Here is a 22,612-nt window from a genome sequence, read left to right on the forward strand (position 1 = left end):
GACCACCAGGAGCAAATGGGGAGATGCTCAATGCCATGGGCAGCTTCTCCTTCCTCTTGGGAGAGGGGCCTCAGAAAAACTCAAGTGTTGCTACTGTGGATGTGCTGCAGGGAGAAGGCAGTATGTGCCCTGACTCCTCAGAGGCCAACAGCTTGTTGCCGCCACTGTGGACACATCTGTGAGTACGCAAGAGCCAGCATAAACTTGCCAGCTGGATGCCCCTTGCCAAATTCCACTGGTATGCAAACCCCAGAGAGAGGGAGAGCAGGCCGGCCAGTGCTTATGGGCTAGGCAATGACGACGTTGCAACCATCGGGTGGGAGCTTGAAACCCACAGCACCTTTTGAACTCCTGTCACCTTTGCCTGGCATCCCGAGCTCCTTGCCAGGGTGCTGGCTCTTGCTGCTGGGGTCAGAAGACATAGGCTTTGCCCAAAGCAGGGCCACCTCCGTTCATAGCTGCTTCACGAAGTGCCATGCTAAGGTTCTGTGAAGTGCATGGCCGCAGGGTACCATGTGCCACCCAAAGGGATAAGGGACCTGGTGCCCTGCAAGAGCTCACCACTCCATATGAGAGACAAGACAGCAACAGAGACCTCAGCAGCTAGACACACATCCTCATACAAGTGGCAGCAACTTGGACACCTGGGACATGAGAATCATAGGCCCAGCCCCAAACTGGGACACCAGAAATTCCAGGAGACAGGGCTCAGGACTCTGGGTCATAGTAGGAAACTTGGGGAGAGGGACACTATTGTGGGTGAGACATACAAAAGGGGGCAGTTTAGGCGGTTTGCAGGATCAAGGCAACAAGGTCTGGCAGCTACATGGTAGGGGGCCAGGGGAAGCACTGTACTGAAGAGGCTAGGGTCCAGAACCAAAGGGACCCTGCACAAGCTGGAAGAAAGCTCAGTGCTGAGAGGTCACCAAAGAAGTAGAAGAGGCTGGGGTGTTCCTCCCAGACAGGATCCTCTCTCAGTATCAATTCCATGAACAGAAACTGCAGGTTGAGGGAGGCTGGGGACGGTTGCTCATACACTGGTCATGCTTTTGGGGGCCAGTGGGTAAATTCTGAAAACAGTCATGGGGAGAGGGCTGGGCAGGGTGGGGTGGTCTGTCATCTTGTGTGCTTGGGGAAACACTTTTTCCCACCATACAAGAGGGACTGTGGCTCTGAGTCCTATCTCCCTTGGGTCCTGAGCAGAGAGAGACCCATATGAAAACTCATGGGGACAAAGTGCAATGGGACCCTGGGAGTTCCAGGGAACAAATCTTGGCTTTTTTGGAAAGGTCACTGGGAATATTCCAGGGCTCCATGGCAGTGCCAGGCAGGGCAGGCCTAGAGTGGAAGAGAGGCTAGAGGCACAAAGCATACCTTCAGGACCAGAGGGCTAAAAGGAGTGGTGGTGGGGACCAAGGCTGCTGGAACCTGTTTGGGAGAATGCATCTGGCTCATGTGGCCTGAGCCTCATGTTGGAGTGACTGGTAGGAAGACAAGACAGAAGTGCACGGCTTCATGACACACCAGCCCCAAGACACCCCCACACAAAACTCTCTAGGAAAGGGTTACATGAAGATGGCCTCAAGTACTGTGTGATCTTTATTCCATGAAAATCTTGAACTCAACACAAATGTCATCTTTACATAGGATGGTAATTGTACAAAGAATTAAAACGTTTTTGTAAAATCTGATTAAAACACTGATTCCTCCTCCCACACACCCCCAAATCAAGGGAAGGAGACAGGATGGAGGGTAAGGGCAGGGAAGAGGAAGCCCCGAAACTGAACTAACTAGGGAGTCTTGGCACCAGTGGATACCTGGGCCTCCTACCCCTCAGCAAGTGCTTAGGCCCCAAAGCCAGCTGGTGAGTTGAGGCCCAGATGGCACCTCCCATTGCCTGAGCACAGGGGTCTTCAATAAAGAGTGGGCACTACCCTCTGCTCTGTTCTTGGGGCACTGGTGAGAGCTCAAGTCTAAAGATCAAGTTCTCTGCCAGATGGAAAACCCACAGGCGAGGAGGACAGGATCCTGAAAAGCAAGGGTGCAAGGACCCTGTAGTCTGGCTACAGCCCATGTACAAGCGTGGGAAGGGGTGGGGCATCACACAGGCCAACACTGGGAATCCAGGCCTCCATTTGTTCCAAGACGTCAGAATCTTCCCAGAAAGACAATGCCAGCCACTTCCCAACTGTCCTTTGGGAATCTCTGGGCATGAAGCCCCCTGGCCTCAGCTAGGCAGAGCTGCACTGGGAACACATCAGGCACAGGCCAAAGGGCAACTCAAAATAGTCTGTTTGGCAAATGGAGCTTGACTGGAAGCTGAATGGCCAGAGGACCAGAATGTAGCCTGGGACTCTGAGCATCACAGTAGGACCCTAGAGGTTGGGGGTAGGAGGCTGAAGCTAGAACCCAAGGCCAAGGACAGTTTGAGGCAGTTAAAGCTGCTTGGGCCTGCTGATGGTGAACTGTACCTCCTCAAGTCTGCTTCCAGTTCCAGAAGGCTGGCTCCAAGACGCCAGAAGATGGCGAGGCCTTGAAGTATGCACAAACTACATTAAAAAAAAAAAAAAAATCTCCCTTAATGGCAGATGCTGCTCCTTAGGGGACTTTTCACATCAGGCAGTTTTCTGCTAAGATGCTAGATTTATGACCAAAAAAGGGCCGCTATTTATTTTTAGAGCAAAAAAGCCTATTCAGCGCCTCTCAGAGGGCTTATATGATGCGGCCACCTTGGCCTGTCCAACTCCCAGCAGCTGCCATTATCCTAGGAGACTAAAAAATAGGCAGGTGCTCACACTGGCCATGTCCCTCAGAGACATGCAGGGAGCTGGCCCCAAGGGCCCTGATACTCTTACCACTGGACCAGTCCAGTGCTCTGATTTTGAGAGCCCTTTCTTACCCACTAGCCCAGATCCTGACGCCCCTGGGGGCAGGGATGATGGGCTCCAGGGGCCAGGTCACAGCCGATCCTCCCCAAATGCCCTCACCACTGGCAAGCCGAATGCAGCCTGTTCCTATTCACCTGGGAGGGACAGAAGGCAGCCCAGGAGGTCCTTTCTCTATGCAACTTTAGGAGAAGAGGCCAAAGAAGTTAGAAAAATGCCCAATAGGCAACAATGGGAACAACAAAAATAGGACTCCAGGGGACTGTCAATCAGCTATAGCTGGTGATAGCCTCTGGCTAATGGAGCCACGTGGGCCACTAGAAAGAAGGTGTGCTGAGGGACAGCCCCCATTCTTCATTTGGGAAAGCTCTAGATGTTAGTGTGTTCTTTTTTATGCTTAATGAGATCTCCCCTGGGCTAAATGCCACTGCCAGGTCCAGGAGGGAAGTGGTTAGGATCCAGAGTCCCAGACAAAGACAGAGCGATGAAGAGAGAGGAAACATACTTGTGATGGGGCCTTGCACATGGAGCAGCACCACACGCATTACGTGTGCAGGGAGATTGTCATCACTCTCTGGGAGATGCCACCCACCCAGAGGGGCCCAGACGACCAGGGAGAGGCTGGGTGGGACAGCTGGGCAGTCTGTACACAGGAGGCCCGGGCGGCCAGCCAGGCAAGGCAGCCTTCCCGGGGGCAGGACTAGGCGTGTGCTGCTCTGATGGACATGACTAATGCACCCCAGGGACAGGCCCAGGGCTCTGAGGAATTCCATAACTTGATGGAGTCCTGTCCCTTTCACAGAAGAAAATGGACTTAAGCTAGAGCTTGCTGGGAAGGAATCTGGAACTGAAGACCGTTTTATTAAGAGTCCGTGTCCAATGATTAGGCAGGACCTACATAGAGGGAGAGAGAAACCAGTGTGAGAGAAATGGTGTGGAATGTACCGTTCCAAGTCACAAGAACAGAAGAACTGCAGACCGAGCCAGCCTCCTGTGCCCTGCTCGCTGACAGGGCACCAGAGAACTGCGCCGGAGCCTAGAAGCCCTTGCCCCAGCCTGGCCAGCTGAGGGCAGGGACAGACCCACCTTCCCCTTAGAAGGGCCATGGATGTCTCCTAAACCACCTAAGCCTGTTTATGCTTCTAGACAAAACTGCTTCCAGTAAACGGGTCCCATGTGCACCCTGAGTGCCCGATAGCATCTCCTTTACCAGTCTTCTAATGTGAGAGGACTCTGCCTATCCTACTTCCCTGGTATGCCATGCCATCAGGACCCACTGACTGAGCTTATCCCCCTGGGTCTGCTTTGCTGCACCTTGTCCATCTGAGGAAGGTGACTCGGCCCTTCCTCAGGACTTGGGTGGAGGGAAGAAAAGACAGGGGCTCTCAGGTGTAACATCTACAACTAACATCTCATTTCTGCATTCCTACAAACCCCAAGGAAAAGAAAAACAAATTATGAAAAGTCAGTTATAGACACTGTTGGGGGGGGAGGGGGGGAGTTGAGTAAAATAAAAACAGGACAGGGGGAAAGTTGTACTTTCTTTTTCCGGGGCATGGAATTCAGCTCCCCTTGACCAGGGAGAGGCACGGGGTCATTCCCACCCACACAGCAGAGCAGATGCCTCTGCCAGAGTCACGGATGCACTGACACTGACTGCATTCCCATGGTCTCCCAGTGCATGCATGGGAAAAACCCGCCCACTGGGCAGCCTCTCAGGGCACATTCCACAAGGCTGGCCCCGCCCCAGAATTCCGCCAGCTGGGTGTGGGTGTGTGAGGGGTCACCTGGCAGTGTGGGCAGATTGGCTACAGCCCTGCCGTCTAGGTCTCTGCCTACTTCCCCACCCCCACCAGGGGCCTCTCCACTCCCCTGAGAACAAGTGGCATACCCTTGGAGTGGGCAGCAGTACGCCCCAAGAACGAACTGGGATCAAGTCCCCCAGAGACCCCATGGGTCAGAAGCTGAGGCTAGTTGTCTGGGAAGAATGCCCTATGGCCTCTGTCTGCACTTTCCAGCTCAAATCTTTCCAAAACATAAAGCATTCCTTTTCCCCCTGGAGCTATTTAAAAACACCCACATGCTCCAATCCTGGGAAAAGGAAACGAGGAGACTAAAATAGCTGGACTGTGCTCCCGCTGCAACTAGACCAGGCCAAGCCCAAGAGAACTACCCCACAGCTCCCTGAACCCAGGTCCCAGCCCTGGCAGTTGTAGACAAGGACTATTCATAAGAGGGACATAAGCTGTGTGTCTACCCCCTCCCAGAAAGAGCCAGACATCAGCAATGTGATAGAGGGGAACAGGATAAAGAATCCTAGGACATCCCTGGCCCCACGAGCCAGGTAGACATGATCCTAGCACTGGTGTCAGGGAGGCTACAGCCCACCTGGAACAGCAGTGAAAAGGAGGAACCAGGGCACCTTTAGCCGGCCGAGCTAAAGTCTACAGATGCCGTAGGGACAGTGGATGGTGGGACTTATGCCCACCCCATCCTCCCAATACTGAACCCTCAAGTAGATTCAGATTTTAGCTAGACTTGTTTTTAACAGAAGACCATAACCCAACTAAACCCAGGTTCAAAAGATGTAGAAGAGGCCAAAAGCAGTGTGCTGAGTAGGGGAACATGTGGTGGCCTTGGGCTGGGCTGGGAAAAGTAGTGCCTGCACCCCTTCCCCTATTCTGTGAGTATACACCGCTTCACTGAACTGCAACACGACCTGAGGACCAGTCCTGTGCCCCGAGCTGTCCTCGCCATCCTTGTCTGTGTACAGCAGCCAGAAGAGGGGCCCACGTACAACGCGTAACCCAAAATTAGTGCCTTTGTTCAGTTTCTTTTGGTGACTCGTGTCTTGGGGCTGTATCAGCAGAACTGACCCTTATTTAATACAAGTGATGAAATATAGGCCCTTTCAGGAATTTCAGCTCCAATCCAAACAGAAACAAAAGTCCAAGGAGTGAAAAACAATTTAAGTCCCAAAAGACCAAAGAAAATAACTCTAATCCCAGCTCCTCTTCCCCCAGGCAGAACCACCTGTAACTGGTTGCAGAAACCAGGGCTGTCTGGCTCCATGGACCCAGCATGAGCAAACGCTGGAAGAGCTGCTCAGGAAGTGAGTGCAGTTTCCTGTGAGGGATGGGGTGGTAATGGCTATATTCGGTGGTGCAGGGTCACAGGATCCCTCCCACCTTGGGACCTGAAGCGTCTGAGCCACAGTGCACAAACCCACAGGTGGGTCCTTCCTGAGAGCAGAAGCCCCTGCTGATCCATGCCAGAGCTTTCCAATGCAAACTTATGGGAAAGAAAAGCCAGAACCAAGAAGACAAAAGGGAGATTCACAAAACCCAAGGTGGGGAGGGTGCATGGGGAGAGGAATAAGCCAGAGGCAGGCTGGACAGCTAGAGCCCGAGTGCCTGCAGGCTGGCAGCTCAGAGACTGTAAATCTCACCCTCTTTCCCGCCAAGGCAGCTGTTCCCAGGACTCTCAGATTACTTGTTGTACAATCTTTCTACTTTCTTTAAGAGAGGGAAAAATGTGGAATAAATAAAGAAAAATATATTGGCAGCAGCAGAGAGCTGTTGGAAATGCTGTCGCGGCTGCCCCACAAAGGTAGTAGCAGGGCACTTGGGAGCCCTGGAGCGGTCCTGCTGAGCTTGGGGGCCAAGGGAAAGGCCAGTCACAGCCCCTCTAAAGCGCCACCTCAGCAAAAGCAGTTCCCCCTCAGCCATGCTGTGCGCTGTTTTGTTTTTAATCCTCACCTGAGGATATTTTTTCCACTGCTTTTCGGGAGGGGGAAGATGGGTGGGTAAGAAAGAAACATCGATGTGAAAGAGACACATCAATTGGTTGCCTCCCATACTTGCCTAACCAGGGAAGGGCATCCAGCCTGCAACTGAGGTATGTGCCCTCCTTGACTGGAATCGAACCTCAGACCCTTTAGTTCATGGGCTGACACTCTAACCATTGAGCCAAAACGACTAGGGCAAGCTATGCTGTTTTAATGACTAGGTCGCATGACAATTTCAGCCTTTAGTGTTTTGTTTTGACCACTCAAATCCTTAGGAGAAAGGATGAAAACCCCGTAGAAGGAACAGCCTGCTGGGAATCAGAATGAAGGCAAACCCAAGGTGTGGCTGGCACCCAAAGTGAGAAGTTAGCTGCTACCAAGAATGCTAACTGAGCCCAAGAATACAGCCATATACCCTGTAGAAGGCAGCAGCCTGGCCAGGCAGCCCTTCCTGAGAGCAAGCATGAGGTGTGGTGCCCCCTGCAGGTAGATGGATAAAAATGCAACGGGGCGTGCGCGTGTGTGCGTGTGTGTGTGTGTGCGTGCGTGCGTGCGTGCGTGTGTGTGTGTGTGTGTGTGATGGTTAGAAACAAAGTAAAAAAAGGGTAGAGGATGGCAACAGAAGTGGCCAGCAAACTGCATATACCAGTCTCTGCATACAGTAGTAGCTCAATATATACAGAACATGGCCTAATGAATTTCATCTCATTTGGGCCCACTGAAAATGAGGTAACCTAGCACTTGGAGTCTGGGAGAAGCCCTCAGTGCCCTCTAATTCTCGTGAAGGCGAGTCCCTCACTGACTTGGGCAGTCTAGTTCCCTTATTATAATAGGGAAGAGGGACAATGACAAGGCTCAGAGGTCCCTGGTCCCCAGCTTCCCCTGACAGAAGCAGGCTGAGCCCACATGAGGACTTGTGCATGCACACCTCAGAGCAGCATCACTCTTCCCAGATGCTATAAATGATCCTCAAACCTCCTTGGTACCATAAGATCACATTATTTACATGAATTGATTAAGTAGAGCTTATGGTTTATTTCCAGTTAGAATAAAATACCAGAGTAAGGACAGGTCCACAAAAGAACATGCTCTGTTGTCCAAAAACACGTTCCCCACTATGGACATGTATACTGCTGCCTGCCTGGAAGGACATGCTGAGGCCCCCAGGACCAGCTCTCAGGTAGTCTGCAGATGGTCTGCTCAGCAGTGGCCACGCCATGGAAATGGCTGGCTCCATCTCACAGCACGGGCTAGTTGACAGGCTTCTTCCTTAGCCTCTCTGAGCTACTCTGAGCTTCTGCTCCCGAATATCATCAGGAAAGCAAAGAGCTGGAGGAAGGCACCCTTTCCCACCACTGTGCAGCTCCCAGCATCTCTACCTGCCCCACCTCCCATGGCTGAAGCTGTTGCTCAGGTGGGGCACATGTGCAGGCCCACAGAGCATAAAGAGAAGTACTGTTAGAGGCTAGGATAACCAGGTCCAAGTGTTTGGAGCTGTCAACAAAGCAGTGCCCTGAGGCCAGGATCAGCAGGGCCAACAGTAGGCTGCTTCACACCTACCAAAGCACATCACCTGAGATGGCCACACTGTAGGTGACTGTGATACAGGGAAGACTGTGGGAGTGGGTAGGGTCACACTAGGATCAATGCCAACCCCAGGCCCCAACACCCAATATCCTCACCAGCTTCCCCCCACCCTAGTCCTACAATGTCAATACCCTTAGCCACTTGTGTCCTCCTCCTAGCCCAGGCCAAGAGGGAGAAAACAGGGTGCCGGGCTACCCACCACCCCAGTTAGAGTGTTAAAACAGTGGCCACATAATTCTTATGACGTCACATAAGACAAGTAGTGTTGAACACAGGCAGGAGTGGGACGAGATGCTGAGTAGGACCCTAACCTGTTTCGGAGTCTTCACTGTCAGAGGAGCTGGATTCGCTGGTGCTCTCAGACTCTGAGGACGAAAAGCCCTTCATCTTGGAGGAGCCAGCAATCACATCCACTTTCTCGGCTGTAGTAAAGCAACACGAACTGCGTTAGGTAGGGCCCAATCCCAGGGCTGCTCTTAACCCAGGTGTACCCTACTGCCTGGAGGAAGGTCCAGGGGGCAGTCTGTGCCCCATGAGCCAGAGGGCTGTCCCTGATAGCATTCAGACCCCAACCAGCCCCATGCTTCCCAGTGATAAGATGTTAACCTACTGCCCACTAGACAAAAACTCGGCTTATACTGACATTTCAAGCTGTTCACCCTTCCACCCCGACCCCCACCCAATCTCTCAGAATCCCCTCTGCAGAGTTCATTAGGATTAAGAGACAGGCAGGAGGAAATTTTCTATGAGGACTATCGGGGTAAGGCTCCTTCAGTAACTTTCCTGGCAGTGGGTGAAAAGGACCCAACGACCCCTGGAGTTAGTCTGGGATGGGATGAAGTCTGCATACAATGCCATACTATGGATCCTAAGTCCTACTGGTCTTAAGACAAAAGCTGAGCCAAGACAAGGCACTTATAACATGAAAGGACTGCCTGGAAGGTCCAAGAGAGGGGGGCCACGCTGAGCTAGAGAAGAATGGCAGACAGGCGTAGAGCTGCCCTAAAGACTCTCCCAACTTCAACCCTCAGAGGGAGGGGGTGGTATGTGTGTCTTTTCGGGGGAAGACTCAATGGCACAGGCTGAAGACAAAAGCAGCTGCTGCTCAGAGCAAGGCTTAGTACACCAAGGTGCAGGTAGGCCCCAGGTGGCCACCAGCCAGAAAAGAAAGGCACTGAAAGCCTAGGGTTGAGTGCCATGTCACAATCCTCCAGAGGTGTCTACGTCAAGGACACAGATTTTATCATCATAGAAAAAGCCAAGTCTGGAAGACAGAGTCACCTGAGTTGCCCACAGGAGCCTCCCTGATGGAAGGGCAGGAGAAAGCAGCTTGGCCAACCCTCCCTTGGCTAGGACTCCCCCAACCCCCATGAGAACCCAAGGGCACCTTGAGGTTTCCGTTTCTTCCGCAAACAGGAGGTGACATAGCGTTCCAGTTCCCGCAGGGTGGATGGCTTCAGGGTCTCGAAGTCAATCTCAATCTCGTCAGGGTTGGAGTTCTTCAGTGAGGGCTCCCTTGACTGGATGATGTGTACCACTCGGCCCAGCTTCTCACCAGGGAGCTTGTTGATATCCAGGCTGAGCTGGCGCTTCTCCTCGTATGACATGGGCTTGCACTTGTCCTCCTCTTCTGACTCGTATGCTGGAGGGGGCTTGCTCTTCACAGGCACCGGCTCCTTCTTGCTATGAAGGGACAACGGAGACGCTGTCAGGAATGCGTGCCCTGGGAAGCTGGGCACCCACTCCATGCCTTCACTGAGGGATTGGGGGGGAGGGGGCGCAGCTTCCATACTCCCACCCTGCTGGTCTTCACAGGAAATGAGGCTGCTGTCCTTGCCATCTGTACTGTGCTACCTGTCACCCTCCCTCTCTCCCCAAACCTGGAGAATGCCAAAGGCTCATCCCTGGGAGAAGAGCAGAGGCGATCACTGACTGGGGCAGGCTAGGTCCCCATTGGGGCATTCAGGTGGCACAGACCTTGTATTACTGTTGCTGCTGTTGTTTTTCTTGGTCTTTTTGGGAGGAAGCTCCTTGGCTTTGCTTTTCTTATTCTCCTCCACTTCTTCTTTCTTTTTGTGCTTTTCTTTTTTCTTTTCCTTCTTGTCTTTCTCCTTTTTCTTTGGTTTGTTCTGCTGGGGCTGCGAGAGGGCTGCAAGCTGCTCGTGCACGGCTTTGAGCTATGAAGTATACAGGCAAGACACACACCTGTCACCCTGGTCTTGTGAGGACTCCCAAATATCAGGGCCCAGGGATGAAGGAGGGGGCCGGGACTTAGCTCCGTGACCTGCCATCCCATCAGATTTCCAAAATGCCCATGCCCACCCAGGATCTCGGCTCCAAAGGTGCCCAGAGGAGCCACCTAAACTGACAAGATGTCGAGCCCTTTGGCCATCCGGGGCCCAGGAGGAGGGTCCCTAGGAGACTGGCAGGACTATAGACACTACAGGCCTAATGGCCAGCTTGTAGGGAGCAGAGCAACCATGCAGCCCCTGAAGAGATGGACAGGACAACCTGGCTTGGCCTCCTCCTACACACTGGAAAGTCCCAGAAGCCTTGCCTCTGCCCAAAGAGCAGCCACGTCTCCCACCTCCACTAGCGGTGTACTTATGTGTATGTTCGATATGCCCATGACCTAACACAAGGGCACCACTGGGAATTCTGCTCCTACCAGAACTCAGAGCCACAACCATCTCGTGGAGACCTCTGGGGGAGACTGCCTGGTTCATGGATTCCAGGGGCTGGAAGTGGTCATGCCCTCACCTGCTCCTGGAGCTCGGCCAGCCGCTGGGCTCGCTCCTCCTCAGAGTCATCAGTTGAGCTGTCACTGTCCGAGGAGCTATCACTGCTGCTGTCACTGGATGAGGGTGGAGCCACAACCTTGGTGGGGGGTGGCACCGCAGGGGAGGATACTGCCACCATAGGCTCCTCCGGCTCATCTGGCATCTTGGCAAAGCGCATCTCGAATACATCCTGGGGGGTAGGGAGGTGGGGATAGGAGAAAGCCATGCCCGTCAGGGCTGTTGGGTCCCCAGGCATGTGGGCAGGGGGTGGCCGGGCCGTGGCCCAGTGTCACCATAGCCTCACTGGCTGCTGGGATCAACTCAATAGGAAGCAAGCGGCAGGGTCAGAGAACTGGACAGATGGTAACCTCTCCTTGCCACTAAGGCAAGACACTGGCTAGGGCTCCCTGACACCAAGTCCAACACTCCTCTCAAATCTCATGTTGAGGAGAAAGGTGGTCCTGATCAGCCTGGCACATAGTCTAGGTAAGGACAGAGGATGTAGGTCACAGAAGGCAGCTGCCCACTAGGATGTCAGTCTGGGGATCCTTGATAAATGGTGGGATAAGGGCAGGACCCACAGAAAGAGTGCTTTAAGGCTCCTGTCAGGTTGGGGCTCAGCACATGCCCAAGGGAGCCTTCTGAATACTGGGACTGGGCACCAGAACACAACAGTGAACAGAAAAGGAGGCTCTGCTCACCTCCAGTTCATATTCCCTCAGGGAGGGGGTGGGATCCACAAGGTTAGAAAGTGTACCAAGCAGCGAAAATAGCATGTGCAAAGGCCCTGCACTGAAAGTGCACCCAGCACAGAGCCCTTAGCCAGTGAGGAGGCCAAGCCCCACTGCAGCAGGCACATGTCTGCATCTGTTTCCCCACTCATCAGATCACCTCTGGGGCACATAACTGAGAAGAGCCATGCCATTGGCTGAGGTGTCTCCAGAGCACACCAGGCAAGGTAAGAAAGGTAATAAGACATTGGATGTGGGCATACTGAGGATAGGCTACAGGAGGGCGCCAGCTTTGTGAGGTGTAAGCAACCTAAGCAGAAGCTACCAGACTACTGAGCTTGAGATTCTACTCCAGGAGACTATAAGACCTTCCAACTCTAAGACCCAGGAGTCTGATGGGATTGTGAGGTCATAAAGCTCAGGGGATAGTAGTCCTGCCTGGGGATCTAGGGATACAGCTATGTGCTGCCTTACCAACTAGATGGCAGGTCCCTCCCTACTTCAAGGGCTTCATTGTAATAAATCCAGTGATGACTCAGGACAGAAGACAGCAGTGGAAGGAACAGGGCTGGTTTCCCAGCAGCATTTTGGAATCTGCTTTAAGCCTGGCATAAATCAGTCAATATGGTATCTCACCGGATAGAAGGGGCCTTCCCTAAGTGTGAGTTGATCCTCCAGAGAGCAGTGTTGCCCAGGAGGGCCATGGGCTTGAGCTCCAAGGTTACTGTTTCAAACTGGAGCACACTTGACAGAGTCAGCTCTAGAAGCCCTCTTAATGTCTCTGGAAACACAGCTTCAGTTTCCCCTCCCCTCTGGGCAGCAGGGCATCCCACACAACTGGGGTGCTGTCCCCTTCCCGGCCACCCAGTGCAGCCTCCCCTGAGGCAATTCCTTCTCTAGCAAGGCCTGGACCCTGCTGTCTTGAGTTGTTTTGCTATTAAGCACCAAAAGAGCAACACCATTATAATTTATTCAGAGAGAAATCCTGAAGCAGGTCTAAGGGCTATGGAGAAGACAGGGGAAGTAAAAAGAGACCACTGCCCAGACTGCTAGGGAAAGGGGGCTTCACATCAGAGCAGAGACCACACCCTGGTGGGGAGAGAAAGACCTCTGCCCAAGGTACCCTGGATAAAGGCAGGCTCAGGTCCCTGAGTGACTCACACAAGCATCTGGAAGATTTAGGCCTGCTGCTAAGAAGCAGGAGGTAGATGACAGAAGTGTATCCGAGAAGGTATAAGGGCATCAGAACCCCATGAAAGGAGGAAAGTAGCAGGCAGGGTCCAGCACCCACTGCTGCTGGGAGGTGACCTTTTACTAAACGGGAGATGCTTTGTGCCACTTGTCTGTTGGCTCAGGCTCCCGTCAGCTGCCAGGCAGCACTACCATTGTCATAAGAACGTTCCTGTTTCTTCCCCACAGGTTGTGGCTACTATGGAAATGGGGGGGGGGGGGGGGGAGCGTGGTAGCACTCGTTCTAGTGTCTCAAGGTGGACCCAGCTTCCCTGCCCAGCATGTCATCTGTATCCCACCCCGAGAATCTGGACCACATTGTAATTTCTGGTGCAAACCACACTAGTTTCAGAGCAAGTACCTCCTGTTGCTAGAATGTTGACCAGGATCACTTAAACTAGGTTGTATCAGATTCATGGGAGAAGCACACCCTCTACCTGTTTTAGTGAAACAAGTGGGAGGTTGCAGTGCCCAAAGACGTCCAAGTGAATTGACCCAAAGTCAGTGCAGCTGGAGACACTCGGGGGGGGGGGGGGGGGGGGGGAGTGTAGCCTAGCCCCCTCTCAGATAAGGCTAGATACTGCTGTGGCATAGGCCAGGAAAAGAGAAATGAAATGCAGGTGGCGGGAGACCTGCTAGTTGTCAGGTGCTAGGGACGCAGCCATGAGTACTCATATACACACCCATCCCTCAAAAGCTTCCTGTCTCTGGGATCTAATACAGAATTCCAACACACTTTTCAGTTCATTTTTTTCCTTACTATAAACACAACTGCATACTACCTTAAATTTGCACTTCTTGAAATAAACTGGTAATCCACCTGGGTACTAAACTTCCTAACTTACTTACTTCACAACAGAGAAGAGGGCAGAGAGCAGTACTACCAGCAGCTCTGGTCCTAAGTCACCCTTGGGTTTCTGAGGAAACCTTGAGCCCAGAGGTTTGTGACTATGTCTGCCAAGGCGAGAATTTAGAGGCTGGTAGAGGAAAACAAAGTAGATCCTTTTCCATACCACAGTCCTTTCGTACAACCTAACTAAGAGACAAGAGGTCCCAAGACCTCTTATAGAGGCAAACAAGGGCTAGGCTTTGTTCCTGTCTCTCCAACCATCTAAACCATGCTGATTCAGGGGAGCTTAGAAAGAAAGCAGTAAAACAAAGCCCAAAATGCCATAAACACAGCAACTGCCTTCCAGAGAGAAGTCAGCACAGGGAGTTCCCAACTCTGCCATTCAGCAGAGACTCCACCCTCATTCTGATATGTTACTTTCAGTAATAAGGTGACCCATACCTTGCAGCAGACAAAGCAGGCTGGGAGTGGAGGTAGTCCTACACTGAGCTACCCACCTGTGTACTGCCCAGTCGAGCCCAGCCTGGTACTTAGAGTCAATGTTTAGAAAGAGGCTGCTGTGTGGCAAGCTTATCAGTGGCCTTGCTATGGGTAAAATCCATATTTAGGCATGCTTATGGTACTCCCAGGAGGAAAAAAAAAGATGCAAAAAACAAACACAACACAAAACTCCCAACCTTAAAACAAGCACAAAAATTAGGAAAACAAAAAGCTAGAATTTATTAGAGGATACTTTTTCTTTTTTTAAATAAAGCGGCTCAAAACAGCAATCTTTGGTGCTAGCAGAGAACTTGTTTTGGTTTATGTGTCTGCATGAGGGTAAATAAAGGGTGTGGGTATCAACCTGGGTAAAAGCTGCCCTCAGTCTTCCTGGGAGGGAGGGCGTGTGTCTCCAAGGTGCAGCACTGAGATCACCACTGCCATCTGGTGGCCATGTATGAGAATTGCAGTAAAATGATAAAGCCTGAACTACTACAAGGATGGGAAATGCTAAAATAAGATAGTGAACCAGCAGCAATGTGAAGAAAGCCAACAGCACCAAATAAAGAGCGCCCCATCGCCTCCCCCAAACTAAGACAAAATAAAACTAAGAAACAGCAGTAGAAATTAAAAACCTTCAAGTCTGACAATGCATTTAAGTTATAAGAATTGCCAGGTCCACACTAGTAAGACTTTTTTTCCTATCCCAAGTGTTCTGGACACATTCTTTGAACCCAAGGCAGCCCCCGACTCAGAGGCCAAGTGAAAGGACAGGTGAGACTGTGCCTTGGGTCCAGTGAGAAGGTAGGAGACACTATGTTGGTGAGTGTGAAACAACATGTGGAGCTAACATAGCTGGGAGGCAGGTGGGGGCTCAGGTGATCTCTAACTGGCATAGACTCACAAGTCGCTGAAGTCTTTCCAAGTCCTGACTTCTGCCCTGGAAGCATTTCACAGGTGGCCAGGAAAGCCAAGTGTGAGGAAGCCCCATCCAGCCACGAGATGGGGACTGGATGCAGGATGTGCAAATGGAACTGAGTTCCAGCCAGAGCATTTGCACCTTGTGTTGGAATGTGGCCTAGCCCATGGCCTGCTGTGTCTGACCCTGAAAGGAGAGGCAACCAGGAGCCCTATGTGTAATTTTAAAGATTAAAAAAATAAAAATGACAAGATTATGACTACTAAATATTGACTTTATTCTTCATAATTCAACCCCTGATCTTTCTAGCCAAAGATAACTGTTGATATTTGGGTGTGTGCCCCCCCCCCCAAAGGATGTGGGGTTTCTGCTGTAATCTGTCCCTCCCTGCCCCTCACATCTACAGTGTGCACAGCCCAGGATTCACTTGAAGGGGCCACGAATCCCATCCATTTGGGCATTGTGAACACACAGAACATTTAGAGGCAGCAACCCTGCATCTGCAAGGCAAACCAAGGCTTCAGGGCTATAGAGAAGAAATGCCCTCGGTCAATTACTTTAGTTCACAACTGTGACAAAGTGTCTACCTGGCAAGAGTATCCTCCACTGACTTGAGACAGGACTGTTTTGGAAAAGAAATTGGGCCATGCATAGCACACACACTTTTCCAACCAAGGGCAACCAAATGTGGGGGGATACCCCAAAACAAAACCCAAAATGCCCAAGACCAAAACCCAAATCAACCCTCTTACTTTAATTATAATGAAATAATCTCAGTGTCAAATGTAGGCGCTACCCTGACTGAGTCCATTATTACAAAGCAATGTGGCATTACAAGGATAAAGTCTGCCAAGGCCCACAGAGGCCTGGCCTGCCAAGGAGCTTCCCACAGCCTCACCTGGAGCTTTCGGGCCATGGCTACCACCTCGTGGTCAGGAGGGTTGTACTTGTAGCAGTTGGAGAACATCAACCGGACATCTGCACCAAATTCCTGAGCGTCACGGTACTCACGGGCCTCCAGTTTAGACTGGAAACACAAGACAGGTTATGTTTGCCCCTGCCGGAGGGAGGTGGCAACAGGGAGGGCTGCTAGCAGGAGCAAGTTGGTGCCTTCAGGGGTTTGGGGTTTAACCCAGACCATGGAAAGAGGTCATCACCCTAGTTCTCAGCGTCAGGTTGAAAAGGACACACTCAACAGCAATTCTCAAGGAAACTGCCCTGTCAGAATACAAACCTACCCATGCAGTCACTTTGCCTGACTAAGGGGGAAGCAGATACAGAATTCAAAGAGGCAGAACTTAAGCCATAATTGAAAAGGGAGGGCTGGGCCCAGTTCTGACCATATGTATGCTTGTTTTGGTGACACAGGACAAACCACTGGTCAAAAGGAACAGAGTACTGTTCCTGCTGTGCCTGTCCCATGTTCAGGTAGGCTTACTCCACTCTCAGAAGAAAAACGCAAAAGAGCTTAAAACAACACCATAAGGCCTCAGAATATGACAGTGGATATGCTGGCACTTGTCATGTGCCTCTTACCGAGAAGATAGCAAGGCCCTCCCTATGACACAGAGCCTGGCAGTCACCAACTTCCACACTCTCTGAAGCACCTACTGTATGCAAGGTGCCAGTGGGCCCTCAGCTCCAAGGCCAAAAAGGGCTCTTTCTGAGACTAGGGAGCAGCACTGCTGTCTGTGACCAAAACGGCCACATTGTCTGGGAACATGTCCCTACAGTTCCCAGAAGGGGGCGCTATACTCCTTTGGGCTGGTGAGGAGTCTAGAGAGCTGCTGGGGCCTCCCCTGGCCTCATGGATGCCCGCCAGCCCACCTTGATTGTGCTCATGTCCATGGGATGCTTGATGATGTCACAGTAGTCGTGAAGGCCCAGCGCCTCCACGTCCACAGGTTTGTAGAAAGGCCAAGCGTAGGCTGCATGCTTCTTGGCAAACATTTCCTTGAGGATGCCACTGCAGCACTTGAGCTGCTCTGAGACCTTGCTGCTCTTGTCCAGTGTGGGGTGCTGCTGTGAGTCGGGCACGTCCTTCTTTGGGGGCTTCACAGGCCGGCTGCTCTCCCGCCGGGGGCCCAGTTTGGTGGTCTTGGGCTCCGGGGGCAGCAATGGCGGCTCGTGAATGGGGTCGATGGTAGTGGGAGTGGTGGTGTCCGCTTTCCTCTTAACACCTTTCTTTGACTGCAGAGAGCACAGGAGAGGCAGCACAGTCAGGGGAGTGGCTGGCATTTGGAGCCCTCAAAGTCACTCCTGAAACCAGGTCCTTTCTAGGGTCCCAAACCTCCGAAGGAAAAGGAGACCCTGTCCCACCACTCTAATGGGACGACAGGCCCTGCCAGGGGCCAGGTGAACGCATGCCACTGAGTGCTGTATTTGCTCAATGAAGGCTAACAAAACCTCCTGAAGTAGCTTCCTACTCATTGCTGGGGGGAGGGAGGGGGAGGCCTCCCAGATCCAAGCCTGCCACTAGGCCACCTTGGAAGGCACGTTTAAGAAACTATTTAGCCTGTCCTAGCCAGTATGACTCAGTGGATAGAGCATCTGCCCTTGGACTGAAGAGGCCCAGGTTCGATTCTGGCCAAGAGCATGTACCTCGGTTGCAGGCTTGATCCCCAGCCCTGGCCAGGGTGTGTGCAGGAGGCAACCAATCAATGTGACAGCGATGTTTTTTTTCTCTCTCTCTCCCCTCCTTCCACTCTCTCAGAAAAGCAATGGAAAAAATATCCTAGGGTGAGGATTAAGAAAAAAACAACAACTATTTAACCAGCCTCTGCCAACAAGCATGGTCTAAATCAGAAATGAGAGGGGCCAGCAACCCCAGGGGACAGTGCCTCCATTATGGGATCTTTGGGTCAGTAGCTTCTGGGCCATGCTGACTTAAACACAGGGTAATCTTCCCCTTCACCCCCCAACACTCACGAGTGTCCTGGGAGCCAGAACAAGCTCTTCATGAAGCACTGGCAAGGATAACTATTTCCTGCAAGTCTCAAAGCTACAGATCAAGGGGTAGGGGTGGGAGGGTGCTAGCTGAGGTGGTAGAAACCCACCAGTGGTCAGGCTGGGCCGCACATAAGGGACACTCACCTTCACAGGCTGTGAGGTGGCCGCAATGATGGGTGGGTGGCTCTGCACCGGCTGGGGAGCTGGTGGGGGTGGGGGCTGGGGGGGCATCGCTGGGGGAGTCTGCAGTGGCTGGGGAGGCACCACTGTGACAGGGGTCTGGACAATTAGGTCTGGGGTGACAGTGGGGAAGGGGTGAGGTGTGGCCTGCACAGGCGGAGGGTTCTGCTGAGAGGTCTGTGTCTGTGGAGGAGTCGATGCTTGCGTTGTGTTTGGTACCGTAGAGACGCCAGGTTTTGCCGTCCCTACCAACCATAAAAGGGACAGGTAGTTAGATGCTGTACCTGACACACCCAAGCCAACCTTGTGGGGACACTGCCACATGTGGCAAGCATACATCTTCATAGACATGGCACAGTGTCACCATAATTATTCGTCTAAGAGAAAACAGCTTGAATACCCTGGACCTTGGCTAAGTCTATCCAGCTGCCGGGGTGGGGTGGGGTGGGGTGTTTGCTTCAACAGTGGCGGTGCACTGCATCCACACTTCCTGGGGGTCCTGGCTGTAAGTACCCTCTTGGGCACAAAGGCCTTTCATAAGCAGGGAGTCCTGGGCCAAAGGAGAAGGAAACACATGCTGAGAGTTAGCACCAGGACTTCTGATGAAGAGCAGAAAAATGTTTCTTGGCAATTTCAGGCACTGCTTCCTCATTCCCAGAAGCCCTGCCTCTGAGTAAGTGTTCCTGGCAAGAGGCGGGCATTGGAAGCCAAGCCTTCTGGAAACTGGCAAGCCCCCACCTCCCTGAGCCACAGGGAGGCTGGATGGCTGCTGCCTCCCTGCAGCTGTGCCGGAGAGCCTGGACACACAAGGCCTCACGTGAGCCTTATGTGCAGACTGAACCCTGGTAACAGGGAGGGAGGGCGGGGCTCCTCGGCTGAAAGGAGACCAGACACCTCTAGGCAGGCTCTGTGGCTAATAGGTGAATCAAGACCACCCCTCAGCACTGCAGGGCAACCAACTCCCTTTGCTCCCATGAAGCCACCACTTCTGAGCAGGGTGGGAAGCCAGGTCTTCAAAGCCAGCTCCTGAGGGAAGCACAAAGCTCACAGCATGGCCATCTGGCAAGCATCACCATTCTGCAGCATGGAGCCATGTACGGCAAGATGCAGAAGGCGAGAATAGGCACTAGAAATAGGCAAGGCAGGCTAGAAGATGGGACACTAAAGCAGGAAGGGCTCCAACACAAGTGCATTAAGGTAATTCAGGTTATCAAACCCCAAGGCTCTAGGACTGGGTTTTAGTTAAAATTGCCTTTGGTCAAGTTCATTTCTTCTCTCTAAAATGGAAAGAGACTATCTGTGGTGCTGGTAGGGCAAAGAATTCACATAACTTAAAAATGCTTTGAAAAAGTTATACTTTCTTTTTAACTCAAGTCCATCAAAAAAGGCAGGGCTCAGTTATTTCTACTTTGGGGGAAGGTTACATGGTCATGGAACCCTCTGGGGCAGATCCACTGCTGAACCTGGTCCTACTGTATTCAAATAGCAGCCATCTTCCTATCACTCCAAGTCTTCCACTGGAGGTGGAGGAGGACAAATATTGGGGAGAAATGAAGCCATTTCCTGGCTATTTCAGTGTGGGGGTCCCCTACCTGCTTCTTTCCTCCCACGTCCTCTTCCTTTTGCCGGGACTATCATGATCTCTGTTTCTTCTGTGGGCAGTTCGTTGATTTTTTGTAAGAAGAGCTTCTCCAGAGCTTCTGCCATTAAGACTATGTCATCTCCAGGCTGGAAGAGACATGTAGAGTGAGGGTCAGAAAGTCCCCCACTTCTAAGCAGAGCAAGAGCTCCCCACACTGTGCCACCCACCCCTTCCCCGAAGTGTGAAGCATTATATTCAGGGTTGCTGAGCTGAACCCCAAAGGCCCACAACACAGTTATACCATTAGGCATCAGTGTCTCGTATGCCTGCAGGTCTGCTGACCCAACACCTCCTCTCTAGTTTTTTAAGCTCTGGACAATCTCAGAAACCATCCCAATGCCTTAAACATCTAACAGTCTGCCAATCAGACAGACGCCCTTCCCTTGGTACAATTCACCTTCACTAGATATAACTGAATTACACGATTTCTTGCCACAGATATGTTAGCAGGACTCCAACTATGTTCCCCAGGGTACTCCCAAGGCAGCTCACTGGGGATCCGGGCAATGCCCATCTCATACTGCCTTATGGGACCCCAATCTCCCCTCGTCTGTAACATGCTGTTTCCACTCAGCTCTAACCTAAGAACCTAATCTGTGCACATTTACCTTAAATCTAATGGTGAGAGCTGAGACTTTAAAAAATATGGTAAACTTCAAGAAACTCACCTACCCATCTCTTCTGGGCAATTTTACTCACTACACCAGCAGAGGTCAAAAGCTGAGTTCTGTATAGTGTCTCCCTCCAGGGTCGTTCTATTTGAAAGGGTTGGTTTTAATCACATCTGTGGTCTGAACTGTAAACAAATGATCCGGCTTCATATCACAGCCGAGCTGAAGGGTTTGGCTACTGGGTTAAGAAGTGATTTTCAGGTGTATGTGTAAGACTGGGGGACACTTGATTTTATAGCCACAAGGTGACAATGGTCATGTTCACAGTTCAGATGAGGCAGGCCCTATCGTTCCCTCTCACATTGAGGTTTCTGTTTGAGCACACCTTTGCACAACTGCATTTTATTAGCTTTCTTTCTGACAATTTACATTATCCAAATGGACATTTTAACAAGTTGTCACTGTTCTCACACCTTCTCTACTACACACACTGAAGAACCAAAATCCCAAGGGCATAAGCAGCACATACTTCAAGCTAACAAGGACGGCTCAGAAATAAAAGATGGCAGCACCCCTCTCCCCACAAAAAAAACACACCACATTAAGTCACAGGCAAGATCATGGGTTCCATTACCCTTGCCTCTAACAGTGTCCTCTCTCAGACTCCAATCTGCTCCAACATCCCTCCCCCCGGGCTCCAGACACACCCACCTCCTCCTCCCCATAGGGCAGGTGGGCACTGGCCCTCACATCTCACCTTGTTGTAGATGTAACAATTTGTAAACATAGTGTTGAAGTCCTGGATACATTCCTGAGCATTCCAGTAATAGTTGTTTTCCAAGCGCTTCTTTATTGTTCCCATATCCATAGGTGTTTTAATGATCTTATAGTAATCCTGCAGAGCAGAGAGAGCAAAAGGCCAGTGTCACCTCCGCAGTCACACAGCACTCGTAGGTGGGCCTACGGATCTCACAGGTCACTCCACAGATGCACAGCCCGAAACTCTTCTGCAGCATCAGTGAACAATCTCAAAGGGACCCCCCCCCCCAAGATAAAGTAGGCCAGGGAAGGATTCCCAAATGCTGGGTGGAAATTTGGAAGAAAAAAGTTCAAGTCTGCCAAATGCCCTGTCTGGGAACAGGTTGTCTTTACTGAGATCTATTTTTTCTTTTATGTTAAAGTAACCATTTTTAATAATTAACGGGGAGAACATACAGCCTTTAAAAAGCAGTTCTTACATAGTAAAACCACCTGCGGCAAGTTCTACTTTCTCTCCACCATGTGAAATTTTATGTGTCCATAAAATGCAAACTCCTATGGAACCAGCAGTGGAGCCCACCCCTAACAAACTGGAACCCACCCCTAACAACTGGATCCCTTGTTTCCTGTCACACTGAAGAACCATGGAGCAGACCTTCACCTTCAGTCAAATTCATTGAACTTTTTCTTCTTTTACTTGTACAGTTTACCACTAAGGACCCATTAGTATTGGGAACAACTAACAACTAAAAAGGTTAACTGCCAAATGAGGAATCTGCACAGACTTCATGGAACCACTCCTTAAACCCTTGGATCTTATTCTTTAAGTGCCAAACAGAAGGAGCCAGATGGAAGGCATATAAGTCCTAAAGGCCTTTGGATCAAACAGTACTAACATCACAGCTTCCCTTTAAGTCTACAATACTAAAACCAAATGTTTATTTTTTAAAACCACCACAGGGGAATTTGGGAACAGATCAGGCAGCACCTGGGTTTCCAGGAGGAAGGACCAGGCAGGGGACCTACATGCAGCCAGCCAGCCCCACCAAGAACCCCATAATTAGGCTTGGATGGGTATCAGAACCAAGTCCAAGTGGAAGACCGATTGCTGGGGCAGGCCTATCAGCATGTGCCAAGGTCCTGTCCAGGAACAATGGTGGGAGTACTGAAAACGCAAGCTGGGGGTGTGAGGTTTTGAGTCGCTCTGACACCCAGGAGAAAG

General features: G+C 51.5%; 1 protein-coding gene across 3 annotated transcripts in view; it reads right to left on the reverse strand.

Moving 5' to 3' along the window:
• Positions 1 to 22,612, reverse strand: part of BRD4 (bromodomain containing 4) — a 75,785-nt gene that overhangs the window by 8,039 nt on the left and 45,134 nt on the right. For all 3 annotated transcript variants that reach the window (XM_087816775.1, XM_087816774.1, XM_087816776.1), the window contains 9 exons: positions 21,389 to 21,526; positions 19,971 to 20,106; positions 18,343 to 18,623; positions 17,077 to 17,439; positions 16,148 to 16,276; positions 11,020 to 11,229; positions 10,237 to 10,436; positions 9,647 to 9,942; positions 8,571 to 8,681 (listed from right to left, as the gene is read on the reverse strand). In XM_087816775.1, coding sequence (XP_087672901.1) covers positions 8,571 to 8,681; positions 9,647 to 9,942; positions 10,237 to 10,436; positions 11,020 to 11,229; positions 16,148 to 16,276; positions 17,077 to 17,439; positions 18,343 to 18,623; positions 19,971 to 20,106; positions 21,389 to 21,526 — 1,864 coding nt within the window. The remainder of the gene's footprint in view (positions 1 to 8,570; positions 8,682 to 9,646; positions 9,943 to 10,236; positions 10,437 to 11,019; positions 11,230 to 16,147; positions 16,277 to 17,076; positions 17,440 to 18,342; positions 18,624 to 19,970; positions 20,107 to 21,388; positions 21,527 to 22,612) is intronic.

The sequence above is a fragment of the Miniopterus natalensis genome, chromosome 4 (genome assembly GCF_054644295.1).
Source record: "Miniopterus natalensis isolate mMinNat1 chromosome 4, mMinNat1.hap1, whole genome shotgun sequence".
In the NCBI taxonomy this organism is placed as follows: Eukaryota; Metazoa; Chordata; class Mammalia; order Chiroptera; family Miniopteridae; genus Miniopterus; species Miniopterus natalensis.